The sequence below is a fragment of the Hyla sarda genome, chromosome 7, assembly GCF_029499605.1.
Source record: "Hyla sarda isolate aHylSar1 chromosome 7, aHylSar1.hap1, whole genome shotgun sequence".
Taxonomy (NCBI): Eukaryota; Metazoa; Chordata; class Amphibia; order Anura; family Hylidae; genus Hyla; species Hyla sarda.
Window position 1 is genome coordinate 12,423,710 of NC_079195.1, and position 19,000 is coordinate 12,442,709.

General features: G+C 39.0%; 1 protein-coding gene across 1 annotated transcript in view; it reads right to left on the reverse strand.

Annotated features, from left to right (window-relative positions):
• Positions 1 to 18,621, reverse strand: part of FHIP2A (FHF complex subunit HOOK interacting protein 2A) — a 64,779-nt gene extending 46,158 nt beyond the window's left edge. Inside the window, exons 1-2 of the mRNA XM_056530898.1 lie at positions 18,382 to 18,621; positions 649 to 727 (exon numbers count right to left, since the gene is read on the reverse strand). Of these exons, the coding sequence (XP_056386873.1) occupies positions 649 to 727; positions 18,382 to 18,426 (124 nt within the window). The 5' untranslated portion in view covers positions 18,427 to 18,621. The remainder of the gene's footprint in view (positions 1 to 648; positions 728 to 18,381) is intronic.
• Positions 18,622 to 19,000: the final 379 nt, after the last annotated feature.

Sequence of the window (19,000 nt, forward strand, 5' to 3'; positions counted from 1 at the left end):
GAAAATGCAAAAACGGAAAAACCTCCGGTCCTTAAGGGGTTAAAAAAAAAGTTTTTCCCTGGAATACCCCTTTAAGTAAAAACATTGCTATACCCACAGTACAATGGCTGTGTGCAGGCTATTGCACCCAGATTTCATGACAGTAGACAATTTTACGTTGGGACCCAGAAAGGATACAGAAGGGCAGGGAGGGCCTAAAGTAGTGTTTCCCAAACAGTGTACCTTCAGCTGTTGCAAAACTACCACTCCCAGCATGCCCGGACAGCCAACGGCTGTCCGGGTATGCTGGGAGTGGTAGTTTTGCAACAGCTGAAGGTACACTGGTTGGGAAACACTGGTCTTATGAAAGTCAACTATGTTCTATAGCAGAGTTTCCAAACTAGGGAGCCTCCAGCTGTTGCAAAACTACAACTCCCAGCATGCCTGGACAGCCGAAGTTTTGCTACAGCTGAAGCCACACTGCCATACAACAACATCATAGGGCCACTGTTCTAATGAGGTTTTCTTTCCTTTCAGACAGCGGTCACCACTACAGGGCCCCCCAATACAATGTTCGTGTGGTTCTAATGGGGCACATAGACAATGGTCTCCTTGATTCTGCTGCAGCGCAGACAACAAACCCAACAACACGGAGGAGCGTTCACTTACCGGACGCCTCTATGTAATAGTGGGTGATGGCTTTCCAATGATACACGAAGTCTTCTTGTAACGGCAGAGAAGGAGCCAACTGCATGAATAAGAACAAAACGTATAAGATGGGTGTTATGTAAGTATACAACAAATAAGGAAGAAAGCATTAAGTCCCCTTCTTAAAGGGGTACTCCGCCCCTAGACATCTTATCCCCTATCCAAAGGATAGGGGATAAGATGTCAGATCGCCGCAGTCCCGCTGCTGGGGACCCCGGGGATCGCCGCTGCGGCACCCCACCATCATTACTGCACTGAGCGAGATCGCTCTGCACGTAATGACGGGCGATACAGGGGACGGAGCATCGTTATGTCATGGCTCCAGCCCCTCGTGACGTCACGGCCCGCCCCCGTCAATACAAGTCTATGGGAGGGGGCGTGGCGGTCGTCATGCTCCCTGCCATAGACTTGCATTAAGGGGACGGGACGTGATGTCATGAGGGGCGGAGCCATGACATCACGCTGCCTCCGGCCCCTGTATCGCCCGTCATTACGCAAAGAGCCAACTCGCTCTGTGCAGTAATGATGGCGGGGTGCCGCAGCGGCGATCCCCGGGGGTCCCCAGCAGCGGGACCGTGGCGATCTGACATCTTATCCCCTATCCTTTGGATAGGGGGTAAGATGCCAGGGGTGGAGTACCCCTTTAAAGGGGTACTCCGCTGCTCAGCGATCGGAACAAACCTTCCCAAACGCTGTAGCCGAGCGCTCGACGTCATAGCCCCACCCCTTGTGACGTCACGCCCCCTCAATGCAAGTCTATGGGAGGGGGGCGTGACAGTCGTCACGCCCCCTCCCATAGACTTGCATTGAGGGGGCGGGTTGTGATGTCACAAGGGGGCAGGGTTAGGACGTCACGAGCTATCGGCTCTGGCATTCGGAACAGTTTGTTCCAAACGCTGAGCAGCGGAGTACCCCTTTAATTATTTCTCCCCCTTTTCCTAGGACACGACCAGTACTTATGAGCTGCTGAAGTTGAGTTGTTCCTTTCTGTCTAAGTGCTCTCTGATGACACCTGTCTCGGGAACTGCACAGAGTAGAAGCAAATCCCCATAGCAAACCTCTTCTACTCTGTGCAGTTCCCGAGACAGACAGAGGTGTCAGCAGAGAGCACTGTTGTCAGACAGAAAAGAACTCCGCTTCAGCAGCTGATAATTATTGGAAGGATTAAGATTTTTTTTATATAAGTAATTTACAAATCTGTGTAACTTTCTGGAGCCAGAAATGTTTTCCTGGAATACCCCATTAAATTTTAACGTCCGGTTTTTCACCGGACCAAAAATGAGTGCATGCACCGTAAAAAATAGCGGACATTAGTAAAAACCGACATGCTTGAAGTTGAGTTGTTGTTTTCTGTCTGACCACAGTGCTCTCTGCTGACATCTCTGCTTGTCTCGGGAACTGCAGAGAGTAGAAGAGGTTTGCTATGGGGGTTTGCTTCTAAACTGGGCGGTTCCCGAGACAGGTGTCATCAGAGAGCATCTTAGACAGAAAAGAACAACTCAACTTCAGCAGCTCATAAGTACTGAAAGGATTAAGATTTTTTTAATAGAAGTAATTTACAAATCTGTTTAACTTTCTGGAGCCAGTTGATTGGTTCCATTGTGATGTCTTTCACACGGGATTACGGAATACACTGTAACAGATTTTATACAGAGATATCTGTCATATTCTAAGGCTGCGTTCACACGGCCGTCTGTCCCCGTTTTTTTTATCCCCGTTTCGGTTCCGTTCTTGCAGGCTGTAAACGGATTCAAAACGGTTTAAAAAAAAATCCAATTCATGTCAATGGGATTTTTTTTACAATCCATTTGCACCTATTTGCGCTCATTTCCGTTCTTTTTACCGCAGAAAAAAACGGCACATGTGGTATTTTTTCTTCCGTCCAAAAAACGGAAGAAGAAATGGATACAGTAAATTTAACATTGAAGTCTATGGAAAACAGATGAGCCTTTAATGTCATCCGTTTGCATCCCGTTTTTGATTGTTTTTTTTACTTTTGAGCTCAGAATAAAGAAAAAAAATTTTTTGGGTTTATTATCTGTACAAAAACGGTTCCAAATGGATACAAATAGATAACATCCATTTGCATTTGTTGTTTTTTTTTTTTAGTCCGTTTTTTAAATTTTGACGGGAGAAGAACAGGACGGGTCTAGACGGCCGTGTGAACGCAGCCTAAGATGTTCTAGAAAGTGTTATCTATTACATTGTGTTGAGGGTTATTCTGTGTTGTTTGATGCACTGTGTTGTTGTGCAGTGTATTTGTTACATTGTGTTGTGGGTTATTCTGTGTTGTTTGGTGCACTGTGTTGTTGTGCAGTGTATTTGTTACATTGTGTTGTGGGTTATTCTGTGTTGTTTGATGCACTGTGTTGTTGTACAGTGTATTTGTTACATTGTGTTGTGGGTTATTCTGTGTTGTTTGATGCACTGTGTTGTTGTGCAGTGTATTTGTTACATTGTGTTGTGGGTTATTCTGTGTTGTTTGGTGCACTGTGTTGTTGTGCAGTGTATTTGTTACATTGTGTTGTGGGTTATTCTGTGTTGTTTGATGCACTGTGTTGTTGTACAGTGTATTTGTTACATTGTGTTATGGGTTATTCTGTGTTTGTTGCACTGTGTTGTTGTGCAGTGTATTTGTTACATTGTGTTGTGGATTATTCTGTGTTTGTTGCACTGTGTTGTTGTGCAGTGTATTTGTTACATTGTGTTATGGGTTATTCTGTGTTGTTTGATGCACTGTGTTGTTGTGCAGTGTATTTGTTACATTGTGTTGTGGGTTATTCTGCGTTTGATGCACTGTGTTGTTGTGCAGTGTATTTGTTACATCTAGTTGTGGGTTATTCTGTGTTGTTTGATGCACTGTGTTGTTGTGCAGTGTATTTGTTACATTGTGTTTTGGATTATTCTGTGTTTGATGCACTGTGTTGTTGTGCAGTGTATTTGTTACATTGTGTTGTGGGTTATTCTGTGTTTGATGCACTGTGTTGTTGTGCAGTGTATTTGTTACATTGTGTTGTGGGTTATTCTGTGTTGTTTGATGCACTGTGTTGTTGTGCAGTGTATTTGTTACATTGTGTTGTGGGTTATTCTGTGTTGTTTGATGCACTGTGTTGTTGTGCAGTGTATTTGTTACATTGTGTTGTGGGTTATTCTGTGTTTGTTGCACTGTATTGTTGTGCAGTGTATTTGTTACATTGTCTTGTGGGTTATTCTGTGTTGTTTGATGCACTGTGTTGTTGTGCAGTGTATTTGTTACATTGTGTTTTGGATTATTCTGTGTTTGATGCACTGTGTTGTTGTGCAGTGTATTTGTTACATTGTGTTGTGGGTTATTCTGTGTTTGATGCACTGTGTTGTTGTGCAGTGTATTTGTTACATTGTGTTGTGGGTTATTCTGTGTTGTTTGATGCACTGTGTTGTTGTGCAGTGTATTTGTTACATTGTGTTGTGGGTTATTCTGTGTTGTTTGATGCACTGTGTTGTTGTGCAGTGTATTTGTTACATTGTGTTGTGGGTTATTCTGTGTTTGTTGCACTGTATTGTTGTGCAGTGTATTTGTTACATTGTGTTGTGGGTTATTCTGTGTTGTTTGATGCACTGTGTTGTTGTACAGTGTATTTGTTACATTGTGTTGTGGATTATTCTGTGTTGTTTGTTGCACTGTGTTGTTGTGCAGTGTATTTGTTACATTGTGTTGTGGGTTATTCTGTGTTGTTTGCTGCACTGTGTTGTTGTGCAGTGTATTTGTTACATTGTGTTGTGGGTTATTCTGTGTTGTTTGTTGCACTGTGTTGTTGTGCAGTGTATTTGTTACATTGTGTTGTGGGTTATTCTGTGTTGTTTGATGCACTGTGTTGTTGTACAGTGTATTTGTTACATTGTGTTGTGGGTTATTCTGTGTTTGATGCACTGTGTTGTTGTGCAGTGTATTTTTTCCATTGTGTTGTGGGTTATTCTGTGTTGTTTGATGCACTGTGTTGTTGTGCAGTGTATTTGTTACATTGTGTTGTGGGTTATTCTGTGTTGTTTAATGCACTGTGTTGTTGTGCAGTGTATTTGTTACATTGTGTTGTGGGTTATTCTGTGTTGTTTGATGCACTGTGTTGTTGTGCAGTGTATTTATTACATTGTGTTGTGGGTTATTCTGTGTTGTTTGATGCACTGTGTTGTTGTGCAGTGTATTTGTTACATTGTGTTGTGGGTTATTCTGTGGTTGGTGCACTGTGTTGTTGTGCAGTGTATTTGTTACATTGTGTTGTGGGTTATTCTGTGTTGTTTGATGCACTGTGTTGTTGTGCAGTGTATTTGTTACATTGTGTTGTGGATTATTCTGTGTTTGATGCACTGTGTTGTTGTACAGTGTAATTGTTACATTGTGTTGTGGGTTATTCTGTGTTTGTTGCACTGTGTTGTTGTACTGTGTATTTGTTACATTGTGTTGTGGGTTATTCTGTGTTGTTTGATGCACTGTGTTGTTGTGCAGTGTATTTATTACATTGTGTTGTGGGTTATTCTGTGTTGTTTGATGCACTGTGTTGTTGTGCAGTGTATTTGTTACATTGTGTTGTGGGTTATTCTGTGTTGTTTGATGCACTGTGTTGTTGTGCAGTGTATTTGTTACATTGTGTTGTGGGTTATTCTGTGTTGTTTGATGCACTGTGTTGTTGTGCAGTGTATTTGTTACATTGTGTTGTGGATTATTCTGTGTTTGATGCACTGTGTTGTTGTACAGTGTAATTGTTACATTGTGTTGTGCGTTATTCTGTGTTTGTTGCACTGTGTTGTTGTACTGTGTATTTGTTACATTGTGTTGTGGGTTATTCTGTGTTGTTTGATGTACTGTGTATTTGTTACATTGTGTTGTGGGTTATTCTGTGTTGTTTGATGCACTGCGTTGTTGTGCAGTGTATTTGTTACATTGTGTTGTGGGTTATTCTGTGTTGTTTGATGCACTGTGTTGTTGTACAGTGTATTTGTTACATTGTGTTGTGGGTTATTCTGTGTTGTTTGTTGCACTGTGTTGTTGTGCAGTGTATTTGTTACATTGTGTTGTGGGTTATTCTGTGTTGTTTGTTGCACTGTGTTGTTGTGCAGTGTATTTGTCACATTGTGTTGAGGGTTATTCTGTGTTGTTTGATGCACTGCGTTGTTGTGCAGTGTATTTGTTACATTGTGTTGTGGGTTATTCTGTGTTGTTGTGCAGTGTATTTGTTACATTGTGTTGTGGGTTATTCTGTGTTTGTTGCACTGTGTTGTTGTGCAGTGTATTTGTTACATTGTGTTGTGGGTTATTCTGTGTTGTTTGATGCACTGTGTTGTTGTACAGTGTATTTGTTACATTGTGTTGTGGATTATTCTGTGTTGTTTGTTGCACTGTGTTGTTGTGCAGTGTATTTGTTACATTGTGTTGTGGGTTATTCTGTGTTGTTTGATGCACTGTGTTGTTGTGCAGTGTATTTGTTACATTGTGTTGTGGGTTATTCTGTGTTGTTTGTTGCACTGTGTTGTTGTGCAGTGTATTTGTTACATTGTGTTGTGGGTTATTCTGTGTTGTTTGATGCACTGTGTTGTTGTACAGTGTATTTGTTACATTGTGTTGTGGATTATTCTGTGTTGTTTGTTGCACTGTGTTGTTGTGCAGTGTATTTGTTACATTGTGTTGTGGGTTATTCTGTGTTGTTTGATGCACTGTGTTGTTGTGCAGTGTATTTGTTACATTGTGTTGTGGGTTATTCTGTGTTGTTTGATGCACTGTGTTGTTGTGCAGTGTATTTGTTACATTGTGTTGTGGGTTATTCTGTGTTGTTTGTTGCACTGTGTTGTTGTGCAGTGTATTTGTTACATTGTGTTGTGGGTTATTCTGTGTTTGATGCACTGTGTTGTTGTACAGTGTATTTGTTACATTGTGTTGTGGGTTATTCTGTGTTGTTTGTTGCACTGTGTTGTTGTGCAGTGTAATTGTTACATTGTGTTGTGGGTTATTCTGTGTTGTTTGATGCACTGTGATGTTGTACAGTGTATTTGTTAGATTGTGTTGTGGATTATTCTGTGTTGTTTGATGTACTGTGTTGTTGTACAGTGTATTTGTTACATTGAGTTGTGGGTTATTCTGTGTTTGATGCACTGTGTTGTTGTGCAGTGTATTTTTTCCATTGTGTTGTGGGTTATTCTGTGTTGTTTGTTGCACTGTGTTGTTGTGCAGTGTATTTGTTACATTGTGTTGTGGGTTATTCTGTGTTGTTTGGTGCACTGTGTTGTTGTGCAGTGTATTTGTTACATTGTGTTGTGGGTTATTCTGTGTTGTTTGATGCACTGTGTTGTTGTACAGTGTATTTGTTACATTGTGTTGTGGATTATTCTGTGTTGTTTGATGCACTGTGTTGTTGTGCAGTGTATTTGTTACATTGTGTTGTGGATTATTCTGTGTTTGATGCACTGTGTTGTTGTACTGTGTATTTGTTACATTGTGTTGTGGGTTATTCTGTGTTGTTTGATGCACTGTGTTGTTGTGCAGTGTATTTGTTACATTGTGTTGTGGATTATTCTGTGTTTGATGCACTGTGTTGTTGTACAGTGTATTTGTTACATTGTGTTGTGGGTTATTCTGTGTTTGTTGCACTGTGTTGTTGTACTGTGTATTTGTTACATTGTGTTGTGGGTTATTCTGTGTTGTTTGATGCACTGTGTTGTTGTACAGTGTATTTGTTACATTGTGTTGTGGGTTATTCTGTGTTGTTTGATGTACTGTGTATTTGTTACATTGTGTTGTGGGTTATTCTGTGTTGTTTGATGCACTGCGTTGTTGTGCAGTGTATTTGTTACATTGTGTTGTGGGTTATTCTGTGTTGTTTGATGCACTGTGTTGTTGTACAGTGTATTTGTTACATTGTGTTGTGGGTTATTCTGTGTTTGTTGCACTGTGTTGTTGTGCAGTGTATTTGTTACATTGTGTTGTGGGTTATTCTGTGTTGTTTGATGCACTGTGTTGTTGTGCAGTGTATTTGTTACATTGTGTTGTGGGTTATTCTGTGTTGTTTGTTGCACTGTGTTGTTGTGCAGTGTATTTGTTACATTGTGTTGTGGGTTATTCTGTGTTGTTTGATGCACTGTGTTGTTGTGCAGTGTATTTGTTACATTGTGTTGTGGATTATTCTGTGTTGTTTGATGCACTGTGTTGTTGTGCAGTGTATTTGTTACATTGTGTTGTGGGTTATTCTGTGTTGTTTGTTGCACTGTGTTGTTGTGCAGTGTATTTGTTACATTGTGTTGTGGGTTATTCTGTGTTGTTTGTTGCACTGTGTTGTTGTGCAGTGTTTATTTGTCACATTGTGTTGAGGGTTATTCTGTGTTGTTTGATGCACTGTGTTGTTGTACAGTGTATTTGTTACATTGTGTTGCGGGTTAATCTGTGTTGTTTGATGCACTGTGTTGTTGTGCAGTGTATTTGTTACATTGTGTTGTGGATTATTCTGTGTTGTTTGTTGCACTGTGTTGTTGTACAGTGTATTTGTTACATTGTGTTGTGGGTTATTCTGTGTTGTTTGATGCACTGTGTTGTTGTACAGTGTATTTGTTACATTGTGTTGTGGGTTATTCTGTGTTGTTTGTTGCACTGTGTTGTTGTACAGTGTATTTGTTACATTGTCTTGTGGGTTATTCTGTGTTGTTTGATGCACTGTGTTGTTGTGCAGTGTATTTGTTACATTGTGTTGTGGGTTATTCTGTGTTGTTTGGTCCACTGTGTTGTTGTGCAGTGTATTTGTTACATTGTGTTGTGGGTTATTCTGTGTTGTTTGATGCACTGTGTTGTTGTACAGTGTATTTGTTACATTGTGTTGTGGGTTATTCTGTGTTGTTTGATGCACTGTGTTGTTGTACAGTGTATTTGTTACATTGAGTTGTGGGTTATTCTGTGTTGTTTGATGCACTGTGTTGTTGTACAGTGTATTTGTTACATTCATTTGTGGGTTATTCTGTGTTTGATGCACTGTGTTGTTGTGCAGTGTATTTTTTCCATTGTGTTGTGGGTTATTCTGTGTTGTTTGATGCACTGTGTTGTTGTGCAGTGTATTTGTTACATTGTGTTGTGGGTTATTCTGTGTTTGGTGCACTGTGTTGTTGTGCAGTGTATGTTACATTGAGTTGTGGGTTATTCTGTGTTGTTTGTTGCACTGTGTTGTTGTACAGTGTATTTGTTACATTGTGTTCTGGGTTATTCTGTGTTGTTTGGTGCACTGTGTTGTTGTGCAGTGTATTTGTTACATTGTGTTGTGGGTTATTCTGTGTTGTTTGATGCACTGTGTTGTTGTACAGTGTATTTGTTACATTGTGTTGTGGGTTATTCTGTGTTGTTTGTTGCACTGTGTTGTTGTACAGTGTATTTGTTACATTGTGTTGTGGGTTATTCTGTGTTGTTTGTAGCACTGTGTTGTTGTACAGTGTATTTGTTACATTGTGTTGTGGGTTATTCTGTGTTGTTTGTTGCACTGTGTTGTTGTACAGTGTATTTGTTACATTGTGTTGTGGGTTATTCTGTGTTGTTTGATGCACTGTGTTGTTGTGCAGTGTCTTTGTTACATTGTGTTGTGGGTTATTCTGTGTTGTTTGATGCACTGTGTTGTTGTGCAGTGTCTTTGTTACATTGTGTTGTGGGTTATTCTGTGTTGTTTGATGCACTGTGTTGTTGTGCAGTGTCTTTGTTACATTGTGTTATCAAGCATTGTTGTAACTTTGTAATGTCCTGTTACATTCTGTGCTGTCGTCTATAAAGTGCGTTGTTTCCTGCATTGTGCTGTGGTGTATATACAGTGTTGTCATATATGTAGTGTGTTGTATTGTGCAGTCATGTACACAGTGTGATGTTTGCTACATTGTGTTGTGTATGGAGGATGTTGTCTATTGTATTGTGCTTCTGTGTATACAGCGTGTTGTCTTTTACACTGTGCAGTCGAGTATACAGTGTTTTATCTGTCTGTGTGTTTTTCATGTATATGTGTTGTCTATTATATTGTGCTGCTGTGTATAGTGTGTTGTCTGGTACATTGTGTTGTGTATACATTGTGTTGTCTGTTACAGGGTGTACTCCAGTGTTTCCCAACCAGGGTGCCTCCAGCTGTTGCAAAACTACAACTCCCAGCATGCCCGGACAACCGGGAAACACTGGTGTACTCTGTTATCTTGTGTTATTTGTTACATTGTGTTGGGTTGTCCTCTACATGCTGTTGCTGTGTGTATACATTATGCTGCTCTGTATACATTGTGTTGTCTATTACATTGTGTTGTTGGTTGTCCTCTATATACTGTGCTGTGTATACATTGTGTTGTCCTCTATATACTGTGCTGTGTGTATACATTGTATTGTCCTCTATATACTGTGCTGTGTATACATTTTGTTGTCCTCTATATACTGTGCTGTGTATACATTTTGTTGTCCTCTATATACTGTGTGTATACATTTTGTTGTCTTCTATATACTGTGTGTATACATTGTGTTGTCCTCTATATACTGTGTGTATACATTGTATTGTCCTCTATATACTGTGCTGTGTGTATACATTTTGTTGCCCTCTATATACTGTGTGTATACATTGTGTTGTCCTCTATATACTGTGCTGTGTGTATACATTGTGTTGTCCTCTATATACTGTGTATACATTGTGTTGTCCTCTATATACTGTGCTGTGTGTATACATTGTGTTGTCCTCTATATACTGTGTATACATTGTGTTGTCCTCTATATACTGTGCTGTGTGTATACATTGTGTTGTCCTCTATATACTGTGCTGTGTGTATACATTGTGTTGTCCTCTATATACTGTGTATACATTGTGTTGTCCTCTATATACTGTGCTGTGTGTATACATTGTGTTGTCCTCTATATACTGTGCTGTGTGTATACATTGTATTGTCCTCTATATACTGTGTATACATTGTGTTGTCCTCTATATACTGTGCTGTGTATACATTTTGTTGTCCTCTATATACTGTGTGTATACATTGTGTTGTCCTCTATATACTGTGTGTATACATTGTGTAGATGTGTATATACTGTGCTGTGTGTATACATTGTGTTGTCCTCTATATACTGTATGTATACATTGTGTTGTCCTCTATATACTGTGTGTATACATTGTGTAGATGTGTATATACTGTGCTGTGTGTATACATTGTGTTGTCCTCTATATACTGTATGTATACATTGTGTTGTCCTCTATATACTGTGTGTATACATTGTGTAGATGTGTATATACTGTGCTGTGTGTATACATTGTGTTGTCCTCTATATACTGTATGTATACATTGTGTTGTCCTCTATATACTGTGTGTATACATTGTGTTGTCCTCTATATACTGTGTGTATACATTGTGTAGATGTGTATATACTGTGCTGTGTGTATACATTGTGTTGTCCTCTATATACTGTGTATACATTGTGTTGTCCTCTATATACTGTGTGTATACATTGTGTAGATGTGTATATACTGTGCTGTGTGTATACATTGTGTTGTCCTCTATATACTGTGTGTATACATTGTGTTGATGTGTATATACTGTGCTGTGTGTATACATTGTGCTGTCCTCTATATACTGTGATGTGTATACATTGTGTTGTCCTCTATATACTGTGTGTATACATTGTGTTGTCCTCTATATACTGTGCTGTGTATACATTGTGTTGTCCTCTATATACTGTGTGTATACATTGTGTAGATGTGTATATACTGTGCTGTGTGTACATTGTGTTGTCCTCTATATACTGTGTGTATACATTGTGTAGATGTGTATATACTGTGCTGTGTGTATACATTGTGTTGTCCTCTATATACTGTGCTGAGTGTATACATTGTGTTGTCCTCTATATACTGTGCTGTGTGTATACATTGTGTTGTCCTCTATATACTGTGTGTATACATTGTGTAGATGTGTATATACTGTGCTGTGTGTATACATTGTGTTGTCCTCTATATACTGTGCTGTGTGTATACATTGTGTTGTCCTCTATATACTGTGCTGTGTGTATACATTGTGTTGTCCTCTATATACTGTGTGTATACATTGTGTTGTTCTCTATATACTGTGCAGTGTGTATACATTGTGTTGTCCTCTATATACTGTGCTGTGTGTATACATTGTGTTGTCCTCTATATACTGTGTGTATACATTGTGTAGATGTGTATATACTGTGCTGTGTATACATTGTGTTGTCCTCTATATACTGTGTATACATTGTGTTGTCCTCTATATACTGTGTGTATACATTGTGCTGATGTGTATATACTGTGTGTATACATTGTGTTGTCCTCTATATACTGTGTGTATACATTGTGTTGATGTGTATATACTGTGCAGTGTGTATACATTGTGTTGATATGTGTATATACTGTGCTGTGTGTATACATTGTGTTGTCCTCTATATACTGTGTGTATACATTGTGTTGATATGTGTATATACTGTGCAGTGTGTATACATTGTGTTGATGTGTATATACTGTGCTGTGTGTATACATTGTGTTGATGTGTATATACTGTGCAGTGTGTATACATTGTGTTGATATGTGTATATACTGTGCAGTGTGTATACATTGTGTTGTCCTCTATATACTGTGCTGTGTGTATACATTGTGTTGTCCTCTATATACTGTGTATACATTGTGTTGTCCTCTATATACTGTGCTGTGTGTATACATTGTGTTGTCCTCTATATACTGTGTGTATACATTGTGTTGATGTGTATATACTGTGCAGTGTGTATACATTGTGTTGATGTGTATATACTGTGCTGTGTGTATACATTGTGTTGTCCTCTATATACTGTGTGTATACATTGTGTTGATGTGTATATACTGTGCAGTGTGTATACATTGTGTTGATGTGTATATACTGTGTGTATACATTGTGTTGATGTGTATATACTGTGCTTTGTGTATACATTGTGTTGATATGTGTATATACTGTGCAGTGTGTATACATTGTGTTGATACATTGTGTTGTCCTCTATATACTGTGTGTATACATTGTGTTGATGTGTATATACTGTGCTGTGTGTATACATTGTGTTGTCCTCTATATACTGTGTGTATACATTGTGTTGATGTGTATATACTGTGCAGTGTGTATACATTGTGTTGTCCTCTATATACTGTGTATACATTGTGTTGTCCTCTATATACTGTGCTGTGTGTATACATTGTGTTGTCCTCTATATACTGTGCTGTGTGTATACATTGTGTTGTCCTCTATATACTGTGTGTATACATTGTGTTGATATGTGTATATACTGTGCTGTGTGTATACATTGTGTTGTCCTCTATATACTGTGTGTATACATTGTGTTGTCCTCTATATACTGTGTATACATTGTGTTGTCCTCTATATACTGTGCTGTGTGTATACATTGTGTTGTCCTCTATATACTGTGTATACATTGTGTTGTCCTCTATATACTGTGCAGTGTGTATACATTGTGTTGTCCTCTATATACTGTGTATACATTGTGTTGTCCTCTATATACTGTGCTGTGTGTATACATTGTGTTGTCCTCTATATACTGTGCTGTGTGTATACATTGTGTTGTCCTCTATATACTGTGTGTATACATTGTGTTGATATGTGTATATACTGTGCTGTGTGTATACATTGTGTTGTCCTCTATATACTGTGTGTATACATTGTGTTGTCCTCTATATACTGTGTGTATACATTGTGTTGTCCTCTATATACTGTGCTGTGTGTATACATTGTGTTGTCCTCTATATACTGTGTGTATACATTGTGTTGTCCTCTATATACTGTGTGTATACATTGTGTTGATGTGTATATACTGTGCAGTGTGTATACATTGTGTTGATGTGTATATACTGTGCTTTGTGTATACATTGTGTTGTCCTCTATATACTGTGTGTATACATTGTGTTGATGTGTATATACTGTGCTGTGTATACATTGTGTTGTCCTCTATATACTGTGCAGTGTGTATACATTGTGTTGTCCTCTATATACTGTGTATACATTGTGTTGTCCTCTATATACTGTGTGTATACATTGTGTTGATGTGTATATACTGTGCTGTGTATACATTGTGTTGTCCTCTATATACTGTGCTGTGTGTATACATTGTGTTGTCCTCTATATACTGTGTATACATTGTGTTGTCCTCTATATACTGTGCTGTGTGTATACATTGTGTTGTCCTCTATATACTGTGCTGTGTGTATAAATTGTGTTGTCCTCTATATACTGTGTGTATACATTGTGTTGATATGTGTATATACTGTGCTGTGTGTATACATTGTGTTGATGTGTATATACTGTGCTGTGTGTATACATTGTGTTGATGTGTATATACTGTGCTGTGTGTATACATTGTGTTGTCCTCTATATACTGTGCTGTGTGTATACATTGTGTTGTCCTCTATATACTGTGCTGTGTGTATACATTGTGTTGTCCTCTATATACTGTGTATACATTGTGTTGTCCTCTATATACTGTGTGTATACATTGTGTTGTCCTCTATATACTGTGCTGTGTGTATACATTGTGTTGTCCTCTATATACTGTGTGTATACATTGTGTTGTCCTCTATATACTGTGTGTATACATTGTGTTGTCCTCTATATACTGTATGTATACATTGTGTTGTCCTCTATATACTGTGCTGTGTGTATACATTGTGTTGTCCTCTATATACTGTGTGTATACATTGTGTTGTCCTCTATATACTGTGTGTATACATTGTGTTGATGTGTATATACTGTGCAGTGTGTATACATTGTGTTGATGTGTATATACTGTGCTTTGTGTATACATTGTGTTGTCCTCTATATACTGTGTGTATACATTGTGTTGATGTGTATATACTGTGCTGTGTATACATTGTGTTGTCCTCTATATACTGTGCAGTGTGTATACATTGTGTTGTCCTCTATATACTGTGTATACATTGTGTTGTCCTCTATATACTGTGTGTATACATTGTGTTGTCCTCTATATACTGTGTGTATACATTGTGTTGTCCTCTATATACTGTGTGTATACATTGTGTTGTCCTCTATATACTGTGTGTATACATTGTGTTGTCCTCTATATACTGTGCTGTGTGTATACATTGTGTTGTCCTCTATATACTGTGTGTATACATTGTGTTGATGTGTATATACGGTGCAGTGTGTATACATTGTGTTGATGTGTATATACTGTGCTGTGTGTATACATTGTGTTGATGTGTATATACTGTGCTGTGTGTATACATTGTGTTGTCCTCTATATACTGTGCTGTGTGTATACATTGTGTTGTCCTCTATATACTGTGCTGTGTGTATACATTGTGTTGTCCTCTATATACTGTGCTGTGTGTATACATTGTGTTGTCCTCTATATACTGTGTGTATACATTGTGTTGTTCTCTATATACTGTGCAGTGTGTATACATTGTGTTGTCCTCTATATACTGTGCTGTGTGTATACATTGTGTTGTCCTCTATATACTGTGTGTATACATTGTGTTGTCCTCTATATACTGTGTGTATACATTGTGTAGATGTGTATATACTGTGCTGTGTATACATTGTGTTGTCCTCTATATACTGTGTATACATTGTGTTGTCCTCTATATACTGTGTGTATACATTGTGCTGATGTGTATATACTGTGTGTATACATTGTGTTGTCCTCTATATACTGTGTGTATACATTGTGTTGATGTGTATATACTGTGCAGTGTGTATACATTGTGTTGATATGTGTATATACTGTGCTGTGTGTATACATTGTGTTGTCCTCTATATACTGTGTGTATACATTGTGTTGATATGTGTATATACTGTGCAGTGTGTATACATTGTGTTGATGTGTATATACTGTGCTGTGTGTATACATTGTGTTGATGTGTATATACTGTGCAGTGTGTATACATTGTGTTGATATGTGTATATACTGTGCAGTGTGTATACATTGTGTTGTCCTCTATATACTGTGCTGTGTGTATACATTGTGTTGTCCTCTATATACTGTGTATACATTGTGTTGTCCTCTATATACTGTGCTGTGTGTATACATTGTGTTGTCCTCTATATACTGTGTGTATACATTGTGTTGATGTGTATATACTGTGCAGTGTGTATACATTGTGTTGATGTGTATATACTGTGCTGTGTGTATACATTGTGTTGTCCTCTATATACTGTGTGTATACATTGTGTTGATGTGTATATACTGTGCAGTGTGTATACATTGTGTTGATGTGTATATACTGTGTGTATACATTGTGTTGATGTGTATATACTGTGCTTTGTGTATACATTGTGTTGATATGTGTATATACTGTGCAGTGTGTATACATTGTGTTGATACATTGTGTTGTCCTCTATATACTGTGTGTATACATTGTGTTGATGTGTATATACTGTGCTGTGTGTATACATTGTGTTGTCCTCTATATACTGTGTGTATACATTGTGTTGATGTGTATATACTGTGCAGTGTGTATACATTGTGTTGTCCTCTATATACTGTGTATACATTGTGTTGTCCTCTATATACTGTGCTGTGTGTATACATTGTGTTGTCCTCTATATACTGTGTGTATACATTGTGTTGATATGTGTATATACTGTGCTGTGTGTATACATTGTGTTGTCCTCTATATACTGTGTGTATACATTGTGTTGTCCTCTATATACTGTGTATACATTGTGTTGTCCTCTATATACTGTGCTGTGTGTATACATTGTGTTGTCCTCTATATACTGTGTATACATTGTGTTGTCCTCTATATACTGTGCAGTGTGTATACATTGTGTTGTCCTCTATATACTGTGTATACATTGTGTTGTCCTCTATATACTGTGCTGTGTGTATACATTGTGTTGTCCTCTATATACTGTGCTGTGTGTATACATTGTGTTGTCCTCTATATACTGTGTGTATACATTGTGTTGATATGTGTATATACTGTGCTGTGTGTATACATTGTGTTGTCCTCTATATACTGTGTGTATACATTGTGTTGTCCTCTATATACTGTATGTATACATTGTGTTGTCCTCTATATACTGTGCTGTGTGTATACATTGTGTTGTCCTCTATATACTGTGTGTATACATTGTGTTGTCCTCTATATACTGTGTGTATACATTGTGTTGATGTGTATATACTGTGCAGTGTGTATACATTGTGTTGATGTGTATATACTGTGCTTTGTGTATACATTGTGTTGTCCTCTATATACTGTGTGTATACATTGTGTTGATGTGTATATACTGTGCTGTGTATACATTGTGTTGTCCTCTATATACTGTGCAGTGTGTATACATTGTGTTGTCCTCTATATACTGTGTATACATTGTGTTGTCCTCTATATACTGTGTGTATACATTGTGTTGATGTGTATATACTGTGCTGTGTATACATTGTGTTGTCCTCTATATACTGTGCTGTGTGTATACATTGTGTTGTCCTCTATATACTGTGTATACATTGTGTTGTCCTCTATATACTGTGCTGTGTGTATACATTGTGTTGTCCTCTATATACTGTGCTGTGTGTATAAATTGTGTTGTCCTCTATATACTGTGTGTATACATTGTGTTGATATGTGTATATACTGTGCTGTGTGTATACATTGTGTTGATGTGTATATACTGTGCTGTGTGTATACATTGTGTTGATGTGTATATACTGTGCTGTGTGTATACATTGTGTTGTCCTCTATATACTGTGCTGTGTGTATACATTGTGTTGTCCTCTATATACTGTGCTGTGTGTATACATTGTGTTGTCCTCTATATACTGTGTATACATTGTGTTGTCCTCTATATACTGTGTGTATACATTGTGTTGTCCTCTATATACTGTGTGTATACATTGTGTTGTCCTCTATATACTGTGCTGTGTGTATACATTGTGTTGTCCTCTATATACTGTGTGTATACATTGTGTTGTCCTCTATATACTGTGCTGTGTGTATACATTGTGTTGTCCTCTATATACTGTGTGTATACATTGTGTTGATGTGTATATACTGTGCAGTGTGTATACATTGTGTTGATGTGTATATACTGTGCTGTGTGTATACATTGTGTTGATGTGTATATACTGTGCTTTGTGTATACATTGTGTTGTCCTCTATATACTGTGTGTATACATTGTGTTGTCCTCTATATACTGTGTGTATACATTGTGTTGTCCTCTATATACTGTGTATACATTGTGTTGTCCTCTATATACTGTGCTGTGTGTATACATTGTGTTGTCCTCTATATACTGTGCTGTGTGTATACATTGTGTTGATGTGTATATACTGTGCAGTGTGTATACATTGTGTTGATGTGTATATACTGTGCTGTGTGTATACATTGTGTTGATGTGTATATACTGTGCTTTGTGTATACATTGTGTTGTCCTCTATATACTGTGTATACATTGTGTTGATGTGTATATACTGTGCTTTGTGTATACATTGTATATATTGTGTGTCCTGCTGGGATCCCAGTGTTAGAGAAGCAGCTGCCATTGGCTCCGGCCTCAGTTCCGGCCACATCATCCCTCAGTGTCGCCCCCTGGGCGTCTCCTTTCTCCCCGGAGTGCTGCTCTGTTTCCCGGGCCCACCCTCACGAGAGTCCCCGGCCTGCGGCCTATGTGGCTGGAGGTCGGGCCGGATCCCCGGGCTGTAGTAGCGGAGCCGCCCCGTCACTCACCGCCTCCACCGCCTGCTGCAGGATGGACGTGAACTTAGAAAACATCTTCTCCCTCTGCTGCTGCAGCTTCTCCCGGGAGGACCTGGAGAAATCCGAGATCTTCTGCCTCCGCCGCTCCAGAATGCAGCCTGCCCCGACACACAACACCGACAACACAACACACACACACACCGACACAACGGGGCCGCGACAACACTACACACCGGGGAGGACACTACTGCCCCTGCCGGGGATACACGGAACTACACACCAGGATACACACTACTGCCCCTGCCGGGGATACACAGAACTACACACCGGGATACACACTACTGCCCCTGCCGGGGATACACGGAACTACACACCAGGATACACACTACTGCCCCTGCCGGGGATACACGGAACTACACACCAGGATACACACTACTGCCCCTGCCGGGGATACAACGGAACTACACACCGGGGAGACACTACTGCCCCTGCCGGGGATACACGGAACTACACACCGGGATACACACTACTGCCCCTGCCGGGGATACACGGAACTACACACCGGGATACACACTACTGCCCCTGCCGGGGATACACAGAACTACACACCGGGATACACACTACTGCCCCTGCCGGGGATACACAGAAC